At 33.2% G+C, this 17,589-nt stretch overlaps 1 protein-coding gene across 1 annotated transcript; it reads right to left on the bottom strand.

Annotated features, from left to right (window-relative positions):
• Positions 1–8,595: 8,595 nt before the first annotated feature.
• Positions 8,596–12,516, bottom strand: LOC138332619 (uncharacterized). The gene is made up of 3 exons (XM_069280620.1): positions 12,512–12,516; positions 10,954–11,033; positions 8,596–10,619 (listed from the first exon to the last, which is right to left on the bottom strand). Exons 1-3 carry the CDS (start codon positions 12,514–12,516, stop codon positions 8,596–8,598), a joined length of 2,109 nt encoding a protein of 702 aa, XP_069136721.1.
• Between the last annotated feature and the right edge of the window lie 5,073 nt (positions 12,517–17,589).

Genomic DNA, 17,589 nt, shown 5'->3' with positions numbered 1-17,589 from the left:
TGTAGGTGTCTCCAGCGGCATGGTTCAGTGGGATAGTAAAATCAAAAAGTAAGAGTTGGGATGGGGCAAATTTGTTAGTCGACAAGATTTGTGTCTTTATTATACCCCTTTTATAACTCTTTTTGGAGACTGGTGGATTTGTTGAGATTGAGTTCATAACAATTTTTCTTAAAGTTGATGAAATAGGTGGGCAAATCCTCGAGTTTCATCGTTTTTCTTATCCAAATCCTTTATTACCGTACTTGGTCTACTTGACTAGAAGATGATCTAGTCATCAATTTTTGTCGTAGTCTTTCTACATCCCTGTGATAAAAGTAAATAGAAAAGCGTTGGTAGTTTATTTAGCCTCCGAGGTTTGTCATTATCTGTAATACGAATAAGAATTGATGTCACTGGTTTTTTTTTTTTTTTTAATTTCATCGGGATATGAAAAACATATTTGTTTTGCAAATTTTTGTGACTTCTTTCATGAAGAATGGAAGTCCACTAACCAATTTTATTAAAACTGAATGTTATACGTAGCAAAAAATAATGCAAAGCCTTGATATACGTTTAAAAATTCAAAAGTCCCAAGGGCCTGTGCTATGGCCAAATTAAAATTGCCCTGTAGATGTGTATGACAGGGTTCCCGTTTTGATCCAAAACAGTATCAAAATCATGTGTTACGTCGTCAAACTGTATTATTTTCTGAAGAGTATGAAAAATTACATATTATGATCACAAATATGTAGACAAAATGTAACAACAAAAAATTTGGCAACATTTTTAAGGCAGAATATGTCGAAATTTCGGGCGCTATTTTTGGCCATGTCAATTATTAACAAAGGGGATTCACCCACTTTCAGTTAGAGTGCACCAAATATATTTTTTAAAAAGTTGGCTCATTACCTGACGTAAATATAGTGAAAATTTTAGAAAAATCGTGGACCGGTAAATTTGTCGATTAAAGGTCCTAGTGAGGCAAGGTCTATTTTAGTAACGTTTCAAAATGTTATGAATATGCTTATTTTAGACCATTAATCACGAATCTAACGGTGTCAACATCAATATTTAATCCAATAATTATTTGTTAAGCTTGCTAAGATTTCAAATTGATTTATTTAGTAATATTTTGTAGAAAAATTAAGTTTTACACAATCAAAATTACAAACAATTTGAGTATTTTAAGACCATTATAAACTGTTTTGCATTTGATGTTGCTTCACTAACATGTCCCGTTCTAATAATTTATGTGTAATTATAGCACGCATTTAAATTGAAGAGAGCGGATATAATGAGATTCTATAATTGTGCGGTTTGAGAGTTACCAGGTTAAAGGGGTCAGTGTTACAAACCTAGTTCAATTATTTGCAGGGCTATACTAATATTTGATACAACACTTCATACTCCTGATAGATTGACCCTCATGTTGATTAATTCTAATAATTTAAAAACTTATCACTTTCACATCTTTATATAATTATTGTTTAAGATTTTAAGTTTAATTTGGTCAGGTAACTCATTTATGTATCATTGTTGATACATTAATGACAAATACTTCTTTAATTTGCAAAATAACTAACTGAATGTAGGCGCTTTTAATGATGAGAACACGTTAAAAATCGTCAAAACTTGATCTTATCTTCTTATCTGCGTTGTCAATAATCATATTTGAATTCCATGTCAGTATTATTTGATCATTAGAATATTAGATAGCTTTACATATACATTAGTTTTAGACACAAAAGAAAAAGGTTTTGGTCGCAGTATATGGTGTACATGTATATTCCAGTGATAAAGTGTGTGGCGATGGAACGTTTTATCATTTCATTCTACTCTGTATAAACTGACTTTGGACTTATATAATTACAGAACTTATATTAGTTTTATTAGTAATTCTGAAAGAAATCCTTATGAACATAAACACTGAGTTTCTATAAATGTCAATTGGGGATATACGTGTAGTATTAATCATACAGAGATAATGGAGAAATAGTCAAACAGAAAATGAGAGTGTCCGATCTAATTGGAAATCTACACATCTACTGTATGTTAACCCCAGCATTGTGTCATGTATAAATTAATTCATTTGGCTCCCCCTAACATGTATATTTCATAACAAAAAATACAAGATAAACAAACATAAACCATTTTGATTGATAGTAGAATGTGTTTTTGATACACAAAGATAATTCTGAAAAATAAAACTGTGGCCCCGAAAACTATTGACTATATTGTGTATTTCATTAACCATAAAAAACACAAAATCAAACTTCAGTAATTAATAATATTCTGAACAAACTAAATATTTAACTGCTAGGAAATATCAAATATGACAAATTTATTGCAATTTTGAAAAAAAATCATGTATAAAATTTGTGTTTGTTTTTTATCACATAAAAAACCTGAAATAGTGTGATTTGATGTTATTGCCAACATTTTGACAGCTCAGTATTTAAAAAACGACATTAAACATGTACAATATAGTATATATATGTGTGTGAAAATTGGTAAAAACTTTATCCTAATACAAAATAATCTTCTCTAACCAGTTTTTTTTTTAATTCAAATTTACCGGTCCACGATTTTTCTCAAATGAGTCAACTTTTAGAAAACATTTTTGGTGCACTAAAACTGGAAGTGGGTGAATCCCCTTTGTTAATAATTGACATGGACGAAAATAACACCTAAATTTCGGCATTTTCTGTCTTAAAAATGTTGCCAAAATTGTATATGTTACAGTTTGTCTACATATTTGTAATCATAATATGTAACTATTTATGCTCTTCAGAACACAATACAGTTTGACAACATAAAAGAAGATTTTGATACCGTTTTGGATAAAAAAGGGACACACCTACAGGGCAATTTTAATTTGGCCATAGCACAAGCCCTGGGACCTTTTGCACTTTTTAAATTTATTTCAAGGGTTTGCATTTATGTTGCTACATATAACATCAAATTTACATTGTTCCCAAAAGATGTCCTTTTATAAAATATGTTTAATAAACATGTACCACTATAGTGATCAATTTGTAACGCCAATGTCTCCATTGTGACGTCACGATAACATTGGGGTTTCGCGCCAATTTCGGATATTCTTTTTCATAGTGGTATGCAAAATATTATTGACCAATCAGAAAGCCAGATTTATAAAAACAAGGAAAAATTTATTATGTGTATATCAGATCATTTTGGACATATTTTGGGATGTAGGTACTGAGGGTCTTCTCGTTAATGATGTTTCCAGTGTGAGTTTACGGTTTTCATACTTTAATTCATGTGTGCTTTGTTATTTGTTTAATTTATTCTAGGATACGTTTAACACTTTTCTATTAATTTCTGATAAAAGTATTTTTGCATATTTCCCAATCAGGTTATTATTTATATTGTCTTTTTAGTAAGATAAATGACATAAGCAGGATTAAGATATTAAATCCTAAAGGTTTCCAATTTCAATTGGCCCCAAATAGTGGAAAAATCAGGTTTCCCATTTGAGACAATATCATAATTATACATAACTGAGTAAATTGTTTCTGATGCTCCATTACATTCTCCATTTTCGAGAAGTTTTTCTGTTTTTGTTTTATTTTTACCTCTGGGAAGTCAAAATTGTACTGTATTAATTTTTGTCATATAGTATATATGGAAATAGGAGTTCATTCCATAGAAAGAAAATGGAAGAAAGAAAGCATATGTCCTTGTTCTTGTTCTTAAGCTATTGACACTCGAAGATACCTATTGGTATAATATTGGATTTCATGACATTTTGATCATATACACGATAAATTAAACCATATTATCTTAATAGGTTCTTTAATGCGTATTAAGTTTGCAGAATTTATTGCACAGGGGTTCTCTTTAATAATATAGCAATTATGTTTGATCCTCAGAAAAGCAACATATGCTACGTCTACCCCTTTATTGTGAGATATATAATGCACTAGTTTAAACAGTAAAATATAAAAATGAAGAGACAACAGTGTATCTGCTTCAACATTATTACTTAATATTTCAATATCAAAGAACCTAGTGAATTTTTACTGAAAAAAAATAACCCATTACAGCTAAAAAGAGTGTCCTAATGATAATTTAAGTAAAAGTAATTGAAGAGTAAAAACAGGTGAAAAATTGGCACTACTCAAAGCGAAGAAAATCATTTTTTCAAACAGATCGCCAAATGGGTCATTTCCTGAAATCCCTGTGTATAAGCAATAGAAGTCTAATTTTTTGATAAAATCTGCAAATGGCATCTTGCTTCAGATATTGATAAATTTTATCATTGATGTAGATTGTCTATAAAATAGCTTTTGGGACTACAAGGATTTTTATCGTTGTAAACATCTTTTGTTTTTTCTGTTGTTTTATCCATTAAGGTCTTTCATGTTTTCTGTTCGAAAAATATTGTCTTCTTCGTATTGACCATACCCCATATTCGCCCCAATCAATTTAGCTTGAGATTTTCAATATTTGTTTTAAGTCAGAACATTTTTCAAAGATGTCAATAATGTAAAGACCTCTTTACAGATACTGTTTATCCTCATCCATTATAAGAGTCGAATCATCTGCATAGTGACTCATTAAATACTCATTGTATCAACTATTATCCCTGGGTCCAGTTTCTCGAACATCCATTTCCATAGGAAATCATTACAGATTTTGAGGAAGGTTCCTTAACTTAAGAATTGTTTCCCCTTTTTGTAATGCTTTTCTATGGGGAAATTTAAGTCATGAATGTTGATGAAACTGGGCTCTATATTATCAAGTTCATAGTTTAATGTAGACTTAAAATTTAAATAAATATAATGAATAGATATGGGACAAGGAAGTAATTACAACCGTGTGGACAAAACAAAATTGTCAAATTTTCGAGGCGATCTGCGCCTTTATCAAGACAAACAAAACGAACACGATTACATAATAGGATACGAACAGTAATGCGGAACAAAGTAGACAAATATTAAATTATACAGCACAATGGAGCGCCGCAATTTAACCTTCGGCAGTGGCTGCCGAAGGCCGGATCTACAAAAATGTATCCATGTTGTTCGGCAGAACACTAAAATATGATAAATAGATAAGGAGAGAGAGGATGCTTTTATCAAACGCCATGACTTACATTGAAAACAATGGCGAGGTACCATTGTGTTACAACAAAAGCTGTTACATCAGAACATAGAATTTCTAAAACACTAATCAATAAAATCACTTAAATCGAAGAAATACATTTTGTCTTTAAATGACCAATCGAATTCATTTTAAAAAACCTAATATTAATAAAATACGCGGTACATTAATATCCACTAATTTTCTAATGATGCCATGAATTGTCTTGTACACTACGAAATATATATGACCTTTTACAAACCTGATTAACTTGAACTTATGATATATGGTTTAAAAGGTTTAATACTATACTAACCAACATTCAAAAGTGAAACTGGCATCAATGTTTATGAATAGTTTGGATTTTCCTTGTTTTGGCTAACATTTTATAATCCTTGGGGTTAACATGTTTTGTAGGTAAGTGGGTTAATAGAGTTTAAAAGAAAATTTTGTATAGAACTTCACGGTAAAGCCACCAAGTCCTGGAGACCTACCATTGTTCGTATGTTTCAATGAATCAAAACATTAGGAATAGGACCATTCATGGAGATACTTTGTCTTGATATCAACTTATTTATATATTGTTATTAAAGAAAGCTTCCTGATTAGCCACGTCAAATACAGAACCTTTTGAGTTATAGAATTAAAAAAAAGAGTATTGTTCATTTACAATATCATTTAGATCACTTAACATATTGCCATTTTTTGTCAAATGCGTTTGAGTCTAAACCACAAGCATATTTGGCTCTTTTTTCAACCTTCTACATTCCATCCTACCTTTGAAAAGCAGCAAATAAAATTAGAAATTAAAAAAAAATATATGATAGGCAAAATTTAGCCCTTTGATAGTGACCTTATCAATGTTGTTTTTATCTTAAGATGCTGCATTGAATTATTGTTATATCGCATTATATCATGGAGGTAGAGGCTATTCTGCACACAGAACAGGTGTATTACATAAATGAGTCCCCATAAGTTATTTTTACTATATTTTACCTTTTTTCAATAGTTCTTCCTGAATTTCCGTATATGTCAATTTCAACAAAACTTCACGTACTCAAAAGCAATGCTATTAATTCACTATTCCAATTATTGTTATTTTCTCTCCGCTGACCACAATGGGAAAAACAAAATACAGTACATATTTACGGTGATGCAGTTTTGGGTAAGCCTATATACGTATAAAGCTTCGCAACATTTTTTTTATTGTTTATCACTTTATTTATAACCGGTGATGCAATATCATATGAAAATATATTGTTTAAATAATATTGTTTTCCATACACAAAAGTAGCTTGAAATTCATCCAAGAGTAAAGATATGATTTAGTTTATAAAAAAGGTTCACCTTTAGAACTCAACTGTACTTCTTCCAATTTTGAGGAAACTATAGAAAATGAAACACATTTATTATTTTAACACTTGATATCTACGACAATTCATTGCATTTTTTTAAAATAAACTGCCATACACGTTTCTATAAAAAGAGCCGTTAGTTTGATAGAACGGTCAGGTTAATACAAACATACTAGGTCATATATGTTTTCATAAACTGTCTGTTATTCTTCAATAAGCTCGTGTACAGTAAAACTCGTTTATAACGAATTCCAAAGGACATGGAAATTCAGTTCGGTATACACGGAGTTTGGTGTATAGATGGATCGAAATTAAATAATCAAACAATTTATTTTTTATACGAAAACATTGTACTACATTTTGTTTAAAAAAAACCACCTTAAATATAAAAGATTTTCAAATTCGAAGAAACTTCAGTACATTGTATATATTGTATTCACAAGCAAACAGCTTTCTTTGTCTCTCTTATAAAACCAAAACGTTTTTGTTTAAAACACCAAATAGATAAAGCTTGCATATGCGAAATAAGGTGAACGGACGCAAGAACGAGTTCGTTATGAACAATATATCGATATATTAGTTATACAAATGGACATATTACTAATATTATGTAGTTTCAGAATATTTTATTGACTGATGTTAAAGAAAATCGGAATTGGGCAATAGGCAATATGCCTATACACTCCCTCTCCTTACATATTAACAGTACATACAAATCAATATATATATACATAGATAATCTCAATTGCTATTTTTATTTAATGATGATGATATACTATAACGTCAAGCTAGATATTGATAAACATCATATACAAAATGTCTCCTAGTTCATATCATTACTAATAGAAAAAAAAGATTTTACAAGATATTCAACGAATTCAACGAAATCCATTCAACAAAATTCAGCGAAATACATTGGTATCCCTGACAAAGCACTGAACGTTAACCAATATAGCTTTATTAATGTTGATATCGTGTCTTTCAGAGCCATGTAAAAATGTTTGTGTTGTCAGTGGTATATCATTGTCAAGTTCCAAGATAGAATTAAAAAGGAGCCGTCTTGGGTTGACGTATAAAGGACAGTATAGAAAATAGTGTTCACAATCTTCGTTTTGAAATCCACACTGGCAGGCTGGACTGTCACTGAGATGAGAATTAAAGAGATCCGTATTAAGGTTACTAGCAAAATTTCTCAACTGAAATAATAAAATGTTTGACATACGATCACCATTAAAGAAATATGTATTTCCTGTAAAACTTTTGATGGCTCTAACAGATGACATTGTAGGAAATGGACAGGACGGTTCATTCCACTCGGTCATAATAGAAGTGAGGAAGCTGTTTTTTTATAACTGGGTTCTAGCAGCAGGAACATTTAATAATCTGTTACATGTATGTCGGAAATTGTAATTATCACGAATATTTAAAGAGGGTTGTAATAATTCATAAATATAAGAAGGGCAATTTTTATTAAAATATTAAAAAAGTTATATTCGATGTAGATGTCTTCGTTTAATAAGTGATACTTGGCCAGATTCTCTATAAATTATAGAGTGACTTGTTCCTCTTCTTAAACCAGTTATAATGCGTGCTGCTTGAAGCTAAATTGACTCCGAAATATCACATTCAGATTGGTTGCAATTATTATGTAATGCTGAAGTCTGGGTCATTTTTCATTCCATTATACATGTACATGAATATTCGATTGTTACTGTTGTATCAAGCGTCCGAGTGAAGACATGTTCTTCCGGATCGTTCAACTCTTTATCTTTTCTTTCTAATTTTGACTTTATACTCTTTCAAGGGCCAATGCTTTGGTAATCGGGATCACCGCTGCATCCTGAATTAAACAAAAGCTCTATGAACAGTCAAATGAATGTTGCAGTTAGTTTTAAAAACGTGCTTGACATCTTGTGTATTTGGTGTTTAATCTGTTATATTTTTTTTTATTAATATTCAAAACTTTTGAAATGGGATGAAATGTCATACCGTTTATCAGTGTTCCCTCTGTAAACAGTGATTTACGCGTATATCTGATCAAACATATCTGTGGTCTCCAAGCTTGTTCTTTACTCGACATACATATATAATTGATGTAATAAAAACAAACAATTTGCAAGCATTCATTAATTCAAACTATTTTATTCAAATTACGTCATTTTCGGTCGTCCTCATCATTATCACCTGAATACGCGGACCCATCCCATCCTCCAGATGAAAACGATCCCCCACTTCCACCAGAAGTACCATGTCTTCCTCCAGATGCCCAGCCACCACCGGAACCTCTGCCCATACCTGAATTCCATGAGCCAGATGAACCAGAACCACCGCTTGAGCCCCAGAGACCTCTACCGAATGAACCACCGCCACCCATCCCAGCAGATCCTTGTGAACCCCCTAAAAGTGCTTTTAAAATCATGGCGTTGGTTCCGGATCTACTTTCAGCCTGCTCCGCCCGTGAATCTATCATACTTGATAGAGCTTTGTAAGTTAATAAATTAGTTAATATATTATTTGAGTTGAATATTCCAGAACTGGCTTGGTTGCCTCCCTGTGCTCGTCCAACGGCAGAAGAGGTACCGTGAAACCCAGGTGATGAACCACTATTAAATGCATTGGCTGAACTTGAAGACCAACCACCATCCATTCCCCTGTTCGCAAATTTTCTATGTCCCTGCAAACCGTCATTTATTCCTAAACGATTATGCTGCATACTAGATGTAAAAGGGGCTCGATTTATAGCGAATCCACCACCAGTGAACCTATCATGTCCACCTGTTCCGAATCGTCCGCTATAGCGTTGCCACCCGTCGTAACCAATGTCCCTTCCATTGCCAATGTACATGCCGTTATTCAGGTAATAAACACCACCGTCATATAAACCAGTACCCATTCCGCTACGGAGCTTCCATTGATTTGGCCCCCCGTTGGCACCACGACCAAACATAAATCCATTTGGATTATATCCACTCATACGGAATCCCAGTTTACTACCTCCGCTTCCTCCCATAAATCCAGTGTTCCTATTCCACCTTTTACCACCGGTAAATCCTGAAGGAAATGTTACACCTCCACCAACACCACTACCTCCACCTCCTCCTCCTCCCCCTCCGCTTCCACCACCTATAATATCAACGGTGACACCAGAACCGATTCCCCCAGGAAATCCTGTGAAACCACTTCCACCACCACCACCACCACCTCCCCCTCCGCCTCCACCGCCAATAATACCAACGCTGACACCAGGTCCAACTCCTCCAGGAAATCCTGTGAAACCACTTCCACCTCCACCACCACCTCCTCCCCCTCCGCCTCCACCGCCAATAATACCAACGCTGACACCAGGTCCAACTCCTCCAGGAAATCCTGTGAAACCACTTCCACCTCCAGCACCTCCAGCACCTCCAGCACCTCCAGCACCGCCACCTCCAGCTAAAAGTATTCCGTTTCCAACGCTCATTCCAGATACATCTCTGGGTACTTTTCCGCCAAATCCTCCCATAGGAAAACCTCTAGAACCACTACCGCCACCACCGCCGCCGCCGCCGCCGCCACCGCCACCGCCGGCGCCACCAACTCCAATACCAATCCCTCTGCCACCCTGCATTCCAGTCGAAGGGATACCTGTAAGCCCACTGCCTGATGATTCCAACAAAGCTCGCAGACCTCCTTGTTTCTGAACTGGCGAACTCTGAGAACTACTTCTCGCATCAGAACTTCCGGTGGCACCCGCTCTTTGTACTCCACTCATATCGCTATTACTTTTAATGAAAAAATTGTTGTGAACTTGGGTGGGACTGCTTTGCGATTGTGGCAGAGGAGGCGGCATCGGTGGAAATGGCGGTGACATTTGGGGTATCTTTGGTGGTATTGGTGCCGGCATTTGAGGAATGGGCGGTGGCATTTGAGGAATAAGCGGTGGCATGGAATTTGACGGCATTATCATATTAGTATTTTGTTCGCTATTTTGCATGATTTTCTGAATGTTGGGACCCTGTGGAAATTGTTGTCCCGGAAGAGTCTGTGGTAGTTCATATATCTGTTGATAGACAGTCTCTTGCATATTTGGCAGTGTTGCATGTACTGGTATGTGAGAACTGAATCTGTTTTGTAACAGAAATTTACGGTCTTCAGGTATCGACGTCATGGCTATTGGTCGGATGTTTTTATCGACTAAATCTACAAAAGAGAAAGCGTGACCATTACATCAAAGCGTTTATAACGAAACTAAACGAAAGATAAAGATTGATAAATTAAACTTATTGGTAATGGAAGCTACTTTTGCTGTTTTGTTATATAAGTATAGGATTATGGAAACCCTTTTTAATACAGTTTTTTTATAGATATAACGTTCCATCCTCACTCAATTTTTAAAAAAATGGACAATGAAAAGAAAAGCATTCCAGAAAAGCGTCTATATATGACTTTGAAAAGGGTTTTTTTCTCACTCAGTTTAGCAACAGGTACGTATACGATTCCTTCAAAATAATCTTCACAATAATGTCCAACTTACCCGATAGTACTACTTTGGAGTCGACCATTGTGATGTGATATACAAAACATAGCACTAAAAGCAGGGATGGCGACGCTTCCCTAAAATATATAAAACATTTATTACTATCAATTCTACTAAATTACCAGATGAACTTGAAAGATGTTACACCGCTGACGAATGGTTTTTTTCTCTATCAATAACAGAATCAGATGAGTTAGTATTTTCTTTAGTAGCCAAAGTTACTTACTCTTTTCACTATTACCAAAGTTTGACTTTCTTATTTTCCTTTAATATAAACGTATTTAACACAATTAATTCCTTTGAAAAACTTCACGGCACTATGCACTATATTGAAAGGGGTACTGATTGCACAGACACCAAAAGCAAAACATTTTTATGTTTTTTTTATGTATTTTTTTTATTACACACACCTTAATGCAAGGAAAAGAGTTTCATAGCGAACAAGGATGTGAATAATTTCCTCGTTTCCTTCGAAGTATTCTCGTTTTAATGTTTGATTATTGTTTTTGTCGATAGCATTTTCATTCAATTTCTAAATTGTGTCGATATACAAAGATAAATGATGTATTTGATCTGATTATAGAAAAATCTCGCTATTATTTGTATAACAAAATCAAACATAGCGATATTTTTAAGACTTTTTCATGTAATCAATGGCCTTCAGCCATATCTCTAACATAAAATATTAAAGGCACTTCTTGGTAAAGATTTGCAAGAAAAAAATGTATGAAATGTATGAAAAAGTACGAAGATTGTACAATTGCAAATGTTAAAAAATGGAAAAAAGATCTAGGTTTTGTGATTTTAAAGTTTGTCGTATCTGAATTTCGGTGTTATATAGGTACATTGTATTTTACTTTTCAGTACGTAATTAGAATCTTTCGATTAATGGTCACTAAAGAAAGCATCAAATTGGAGTTTCTATACCAAGCTCAAGCTTTCGAAGTTATTATTATCTATTTGAATTAATTTGAAAATATAGCATCATTAAAGATGCTCCATCGCCGACAGAGTATAAACGATACTCATTATTTGAGCATTATTTGTTTTTAATCGTGTATGTATATGTCTAATAAACACAAAAAATAAAATAAAATAATTAATTTGCGGTTGGTGCATGTGCAGTCAGTACTTCATTCCATAAAGGACATGTTGCCAAGGAATGCAATTAAAATGTTTTGATATTTTTATCTTGAACTAAAACTAGAAGCTCAAACTTTTCAATGGTGGTAATGGTGTAAATTAAGTAACTTCTGTAACTGAAGAAAAACACTAATTTGTCTGCTCCTGTTTTTGATAGAGGAAATCTTTAATATTGAAATAATTTCAATGGAACAACAATATCGAGTAAGAATTGTTAGAAATCTATTTAATCTTTTTATTGTTTCTATACAAATCTTATCCGGAACATAAGCAAAATAATAAAATGCTTGATTTTAATATTTTCAAAACATTCGATGCATTAAAAAACACATCATTTTGGATATAAGATATTCGCGAAATTTTGTATTAAAACAAAGGCTTGATAAAGAGTAATAAAGCTTAATTGACTTACCTCATGTTTTCGCCTGGATCCTGCGACTAGCCTCACGAAAACACTGTCAAACTAGTGGAGAAGTTTTTTCTTTAATGCCATATTATAATGGTACAACAAAAACATTCGTGGACGTTGTTTGGGGCTGTCTTCCGTGTGTGGTGTAGATGTGGTATTTAGTTGGACGTGAGGTGATTTTAATCAAACGGAGACAGACATGACAGATAGAACAACTACACACATTTAAAAGACTGGTTAGCTTTCAGGGCATTCTAAATCAAATTCTAATATAACACTCAAACAAAACTCAAGCGTACAATACATTAACTAATTTCAAAGTTGTATAATCATTTATGATAAGTAAATTAAAGAAGCTAATTATGAACTGGTCGAACAAGGAACAATATACCCAATTAATGCCGTTTCTTTTAAGGCAAATAATGACAAATATTTCGCATCGGAATTGTTTACTAAAGAATAGCACATACTGTAATGATATTAGTCATAATTTCATGTTTCAGTAGAAAATCAAATTGAATTCTAATTATTTTGTTTTGAATTGACGTGGCGTGTAAATATCAACAGGTTTGTATCATTTATTGGTGAGGTACATGTAGTAGGATCCAGTAGTCTTTATTCAGTGAGACAAAGATTCCACGAGTCTAAACCTGAGTTTAATTAATTATTCTAAACAAATCGAACTATGCAAACATCTAGACCTTTATAAGATATTTTAAATATGATCTAATAATTCATGTCACATTCGTGCTTAAAAGGAACAAATTACGTCGCTGTTTGAAACATCGCTTCTGATTGGCAATAGAATGATTTCATAGAAATAAGTACATTTTGAGTTCATGAGATAATATACAATGGTTTCCTATTTAATAGATGTTTTTCTTTTACATATTGCTTTTGCTATTTATACAAGATTATATGATAATATGATTATATGATTAATGCGTTCGTAAACGCATGCTCAACTTGTTTTACGGTCAATAACCACGTTTGGCCTACTTCTATAATTGTATTACAAACTAGGCCCTATTTTGTCAACATTTCTTAACTTAAAATTTTCCATAGGAAAGCATTACAGAAGTTAAGGAAAACTTTTCTTTGTAATGTTTTCCGGTGGATATGTTGTTTTTTTTTTTTTTCTTCAGAAATTCCTTAAAGTTAAGAAATGTTCATGAAACTGGGGTCTGTTAGAGTTAATGTCAGCACATATCCATATTAGTATAGTTGGTCTTTGTCTTATCAGTGTGCTCAACATCTAGGCCTAAAATATACCTTTGTTATACAATTGTAGTGTCAGATCTAACTGCTGAACACACCCTGTATAAATTATGAGTCTGTCACAGAAACACCAGTTTCTACCTTAACACCCACTCGTTTGACCGTTGTAACTGGGATCTCGCTAGACACACACCATCGTTTTACTATCGTAACCTTTTCACGGGACTTTCAGAATGTAATACTTTAAAATAGACTAGATGTAGATTATAAACAGTAATGGCTATCAATGTCAGTGATCAGCATTCTCTGTGCTGTAATCATACAAACGTGCACCTTGAGATACCAGAACCAGGACTAGAAATGTCAGTTTTTTGTTTGTGTCACTCCATCATTGACGCGTCATTAGTTATTATGTCTATGTATCATACTGATCAGTGTGTGTCACTTAAACAAGATGCGTATGTTTAATGGACTTTCCGTGTCTTTTTAAACAATTAATAACCCAGTTACACTGGTAACGAAAAAGGAAATTGATGAGTATAAAATTTGATAATTCCTGATTAGCATGCTATAAATAAAATAAAAAGACTGACAAGTAGATATTTTTAAAAATGTTTTATATTTCTGTTTGATTTGATATCAGCAGAGTAAAAAGCTTACATTTAAGCTTTTTCACCAGATTTGCATCGTAATGATACAGCCTTTGTCTGCCATGTTATTTTTTTTTATACATTATGTAGTTAAGTCACTTTTAATCTATGTGGATTTAAACTTCATCATAGTTACACATGAAACGGAAGGAATGTTAGAATAGTGCGTAGATAATATTTACTGTCATTGTTTCATTTGTGTGTTTGTTTGTTTGAATAAATTAATGACCATGATCATTTAAAGGACGGACTCCCATGTATGTGGCGTGTAACGTGTATTGTGCATGTTTTGGGAGAATGCGGTATATTGGTATTGTGTCTTCTTGTACACAGGTACACCCCACCCGGTTACATTAGACTGATAACGGACGAACCATTCGTCCCACTTTCTGAATACTGAACGCTAAGAAGGAGCAGAAACTACCACTTTATTAGACAATAGATGGTGTGTCTCGGCCAGGGGACAGAACCCAGAGCCTACATGTACCTCCCATTTTAAAATCTACTGGGGTGATTGAAAATGTAACACATCTTTGATTTAGTGTGATTTTGTTCAGATATAGGACTTTTATGTAACATGCAGTTAAAACATAATTGTTTTGATTATATCAATAACGCAAACAGAAGTAATAATTTCATTATGTAAAATGCCGAACGTTATTCATCGGCTTCCACATTTTTTTTAATATGTATAAATTATCATTCTTACATTGTTTTAACAGACGTTTTTATAGTTGAATTGCTTTTATGACTAGTTTATGTACACATTTCATAGGCTTTAATATGAATTGGATTTATAATTGAGCGATATCTCAGTGGCGTAGAACAAGTCCATAAATTCAATACTTATATGTAGTATCATTGGTTCAATATAGCTATACCGATGTGAATACTATTGAAAGTCGTTTTTATCATGCAATAACAGAACTATACCTCTAGACCTCAAATTGCTCAAATCATTGTATTATAATGTACCGATATCTTTAATGGTCTCCTCTGTCGAAGTTTTAGCGTCACGGAAGTCTCGTTTCAACATTATTTTTTTTTTTTTTGTGATTTTTAAAACAATAATTTGTAGAATTTGTCATATAGAAAAATGGACTTCATTAGCTGGTAGAATGCTTAATACGCAAAAAAAAATAATTTGGCAACCAATTTGAAAAATAGCGTTTCTTACGCTTTGTAGAAAGGTAAAATTTCACCTTTTTTTAACTTCAAAATATTCAATCAAGGATCTGCTCTGGTGAAAAGTCAAATTATATAATAGAAATTCCAACCAAAGCTAAAATTATAATAAAAATAATATTATAATTATAGTATAATAGTATAATTTTGAGGTATTATTAATCAAAGATAGCTATTTGGCGTATTTTACCGGCATTTCACTGTTTTGAGCATACACACGACAAACTAAAGCAATGCTTTGTAAATTATTAGTCTGATAAGTATGAGTATTCCAAAAATTGACAAAACCAATGTTTTCATTGCAAAATGATATCAAACTCTCAACTCATTATTTTTGCTCAGAACAGCTGTATATGTTCCCCTTACCCACTAAATTTTGAAGATGAAAATACCTTGTTTTTTTTTTTTTTTTACAAAATTTGACAGATTTAACGCTTCAGAATGAGAACTAACTTTTTTTTATTTTGCAGTTCCAAAAAACAAAAATGTTGCTGTTTCTAAAACCATCATAAAAATACCAACCGTTTTGCTTTTGCTTTTGAACAGAAAAAAGGCCATAGCAAAGGTTAGTCAATAAAAAAAATATGTGAAGCATTGAATCTGTCAAAAATTGTTATTTTCATCATTTAAAATTTTGTGGTAAGGGTAACATTTAGTTTGTCGTATCTTTGGTCAAAACAGAGAAATTGCGATAAATCACAATTTGTATCAAATAGCTATCTTTGATTCACAGTAACTTAAAATAAGCACACGACAATATTATTATTATTATTATTTCATAATAAACTTTGGTACGAACTCATATTTCCATAACGTAAAAGACAAAGAAGAGATCGTCATAGGAAAATGTTTACTCGTCAGCACAGAAGATCATTAAGTTTGCAACTACATGTATACTGCAAAGTTACTTATAACTGATGCCTGATAATACATTAACTTGGAAAACATTCACTATGCCAAGAAATATAAGAGCTCAAAGGAAATCAAATTATGCACATGCGAGCCATAACATTGTTAACTGTCTCATGAGTTCGATGTCTTGACTTTTACTGATTCCTGTGGATATGTTTTATGAGTTATGTTCATTTGGCATGTGGAAGAAAACTTTAATTTGAACTTGATTGAAATCGTATGTTGTGACCAAGATCATGTGATGCTGGAAAGGAAGAAGTTTCAGTGCGGGTACGCGTACGTGATGCTGGAACGGGAGAAGTTTCAGTGCGGGAACATGTGGTGCTGGAACGGAAGAAGTTTCAGTGCGGGAACACGTGATGCTGGAATTGAAGAAGTTTCAGTGCGGGAACACGTGATGCTGGAACGGGAGAAGTTTCAGTGTGGGAACATTTGATGTTTGGACGGGCCAATTTCAGTGTGGGAATGCTGGGATGAACAATATACGAGTTGTCTTACTTTGATCAGACAATTTCCTCTTCTTTACTCTACTTGTACTTATTGTCACTCCCACAACGCATAACACAGGTAATGTTTACATAGTGTGTCAGTAGCAAACCTGAGGTTGGGTGGAGACTGTTTATTTTATATCACATTACATTAATCTCGTTTTAAATGTGTGTGTGGTTTTTACGCACATATCAATGCTGGGAAATCATATTATACAGTACATTGTATTGTATCTCAATTAATTTAATCTTTTATATATCTAATGTCCGTAGGTGGTTATTTTCGTTCTTTGGAATATTGAGAAATAATTTATTGTGCTAATGATATTGTCCCCTATATCAGTGGTTGTGTTGTCCACATTTTTACTCCTGGCAAACATTTTCCGTGGCGTTTGTTAATCATTTGCGTGCGTCCGTCGTTCACATCAAATTTGTGATGTATAAATGTATGAAAACTATATATACTGGGTATAAGAGTCCACATAAGTGAGTTTTACCTATCAAACCAGGTCAATGGCTCATACTCAGTTGGGGGAAAAGAGTTAATTGTCTGGACTCGATCACTGTACTAACCATTGCAAGACATTGAAACTCCATACTTCGTATTTGGGTCACCATATGATGTCTG

This window comes from Argopecten irradians, chromosome 10 (assembly GCF_041381155.1).
Source record: "Argopecten irradians isolate NY chromosome 10, Ai_NY, whole genome shotgun sequence".
In the NCBI taxonomy this organism is placed as follows: domain Eukaryota; kingdom Metazoa; phylum Mollusca; class Bivalvia; order Pectinida; family Pectinidae; genus Argopecten; species Argopecten irradians.
Note: the sequence above shows the minus strand (reverse complement) of the source record. Positions and strands in the feature narration are given on the sequence as shown.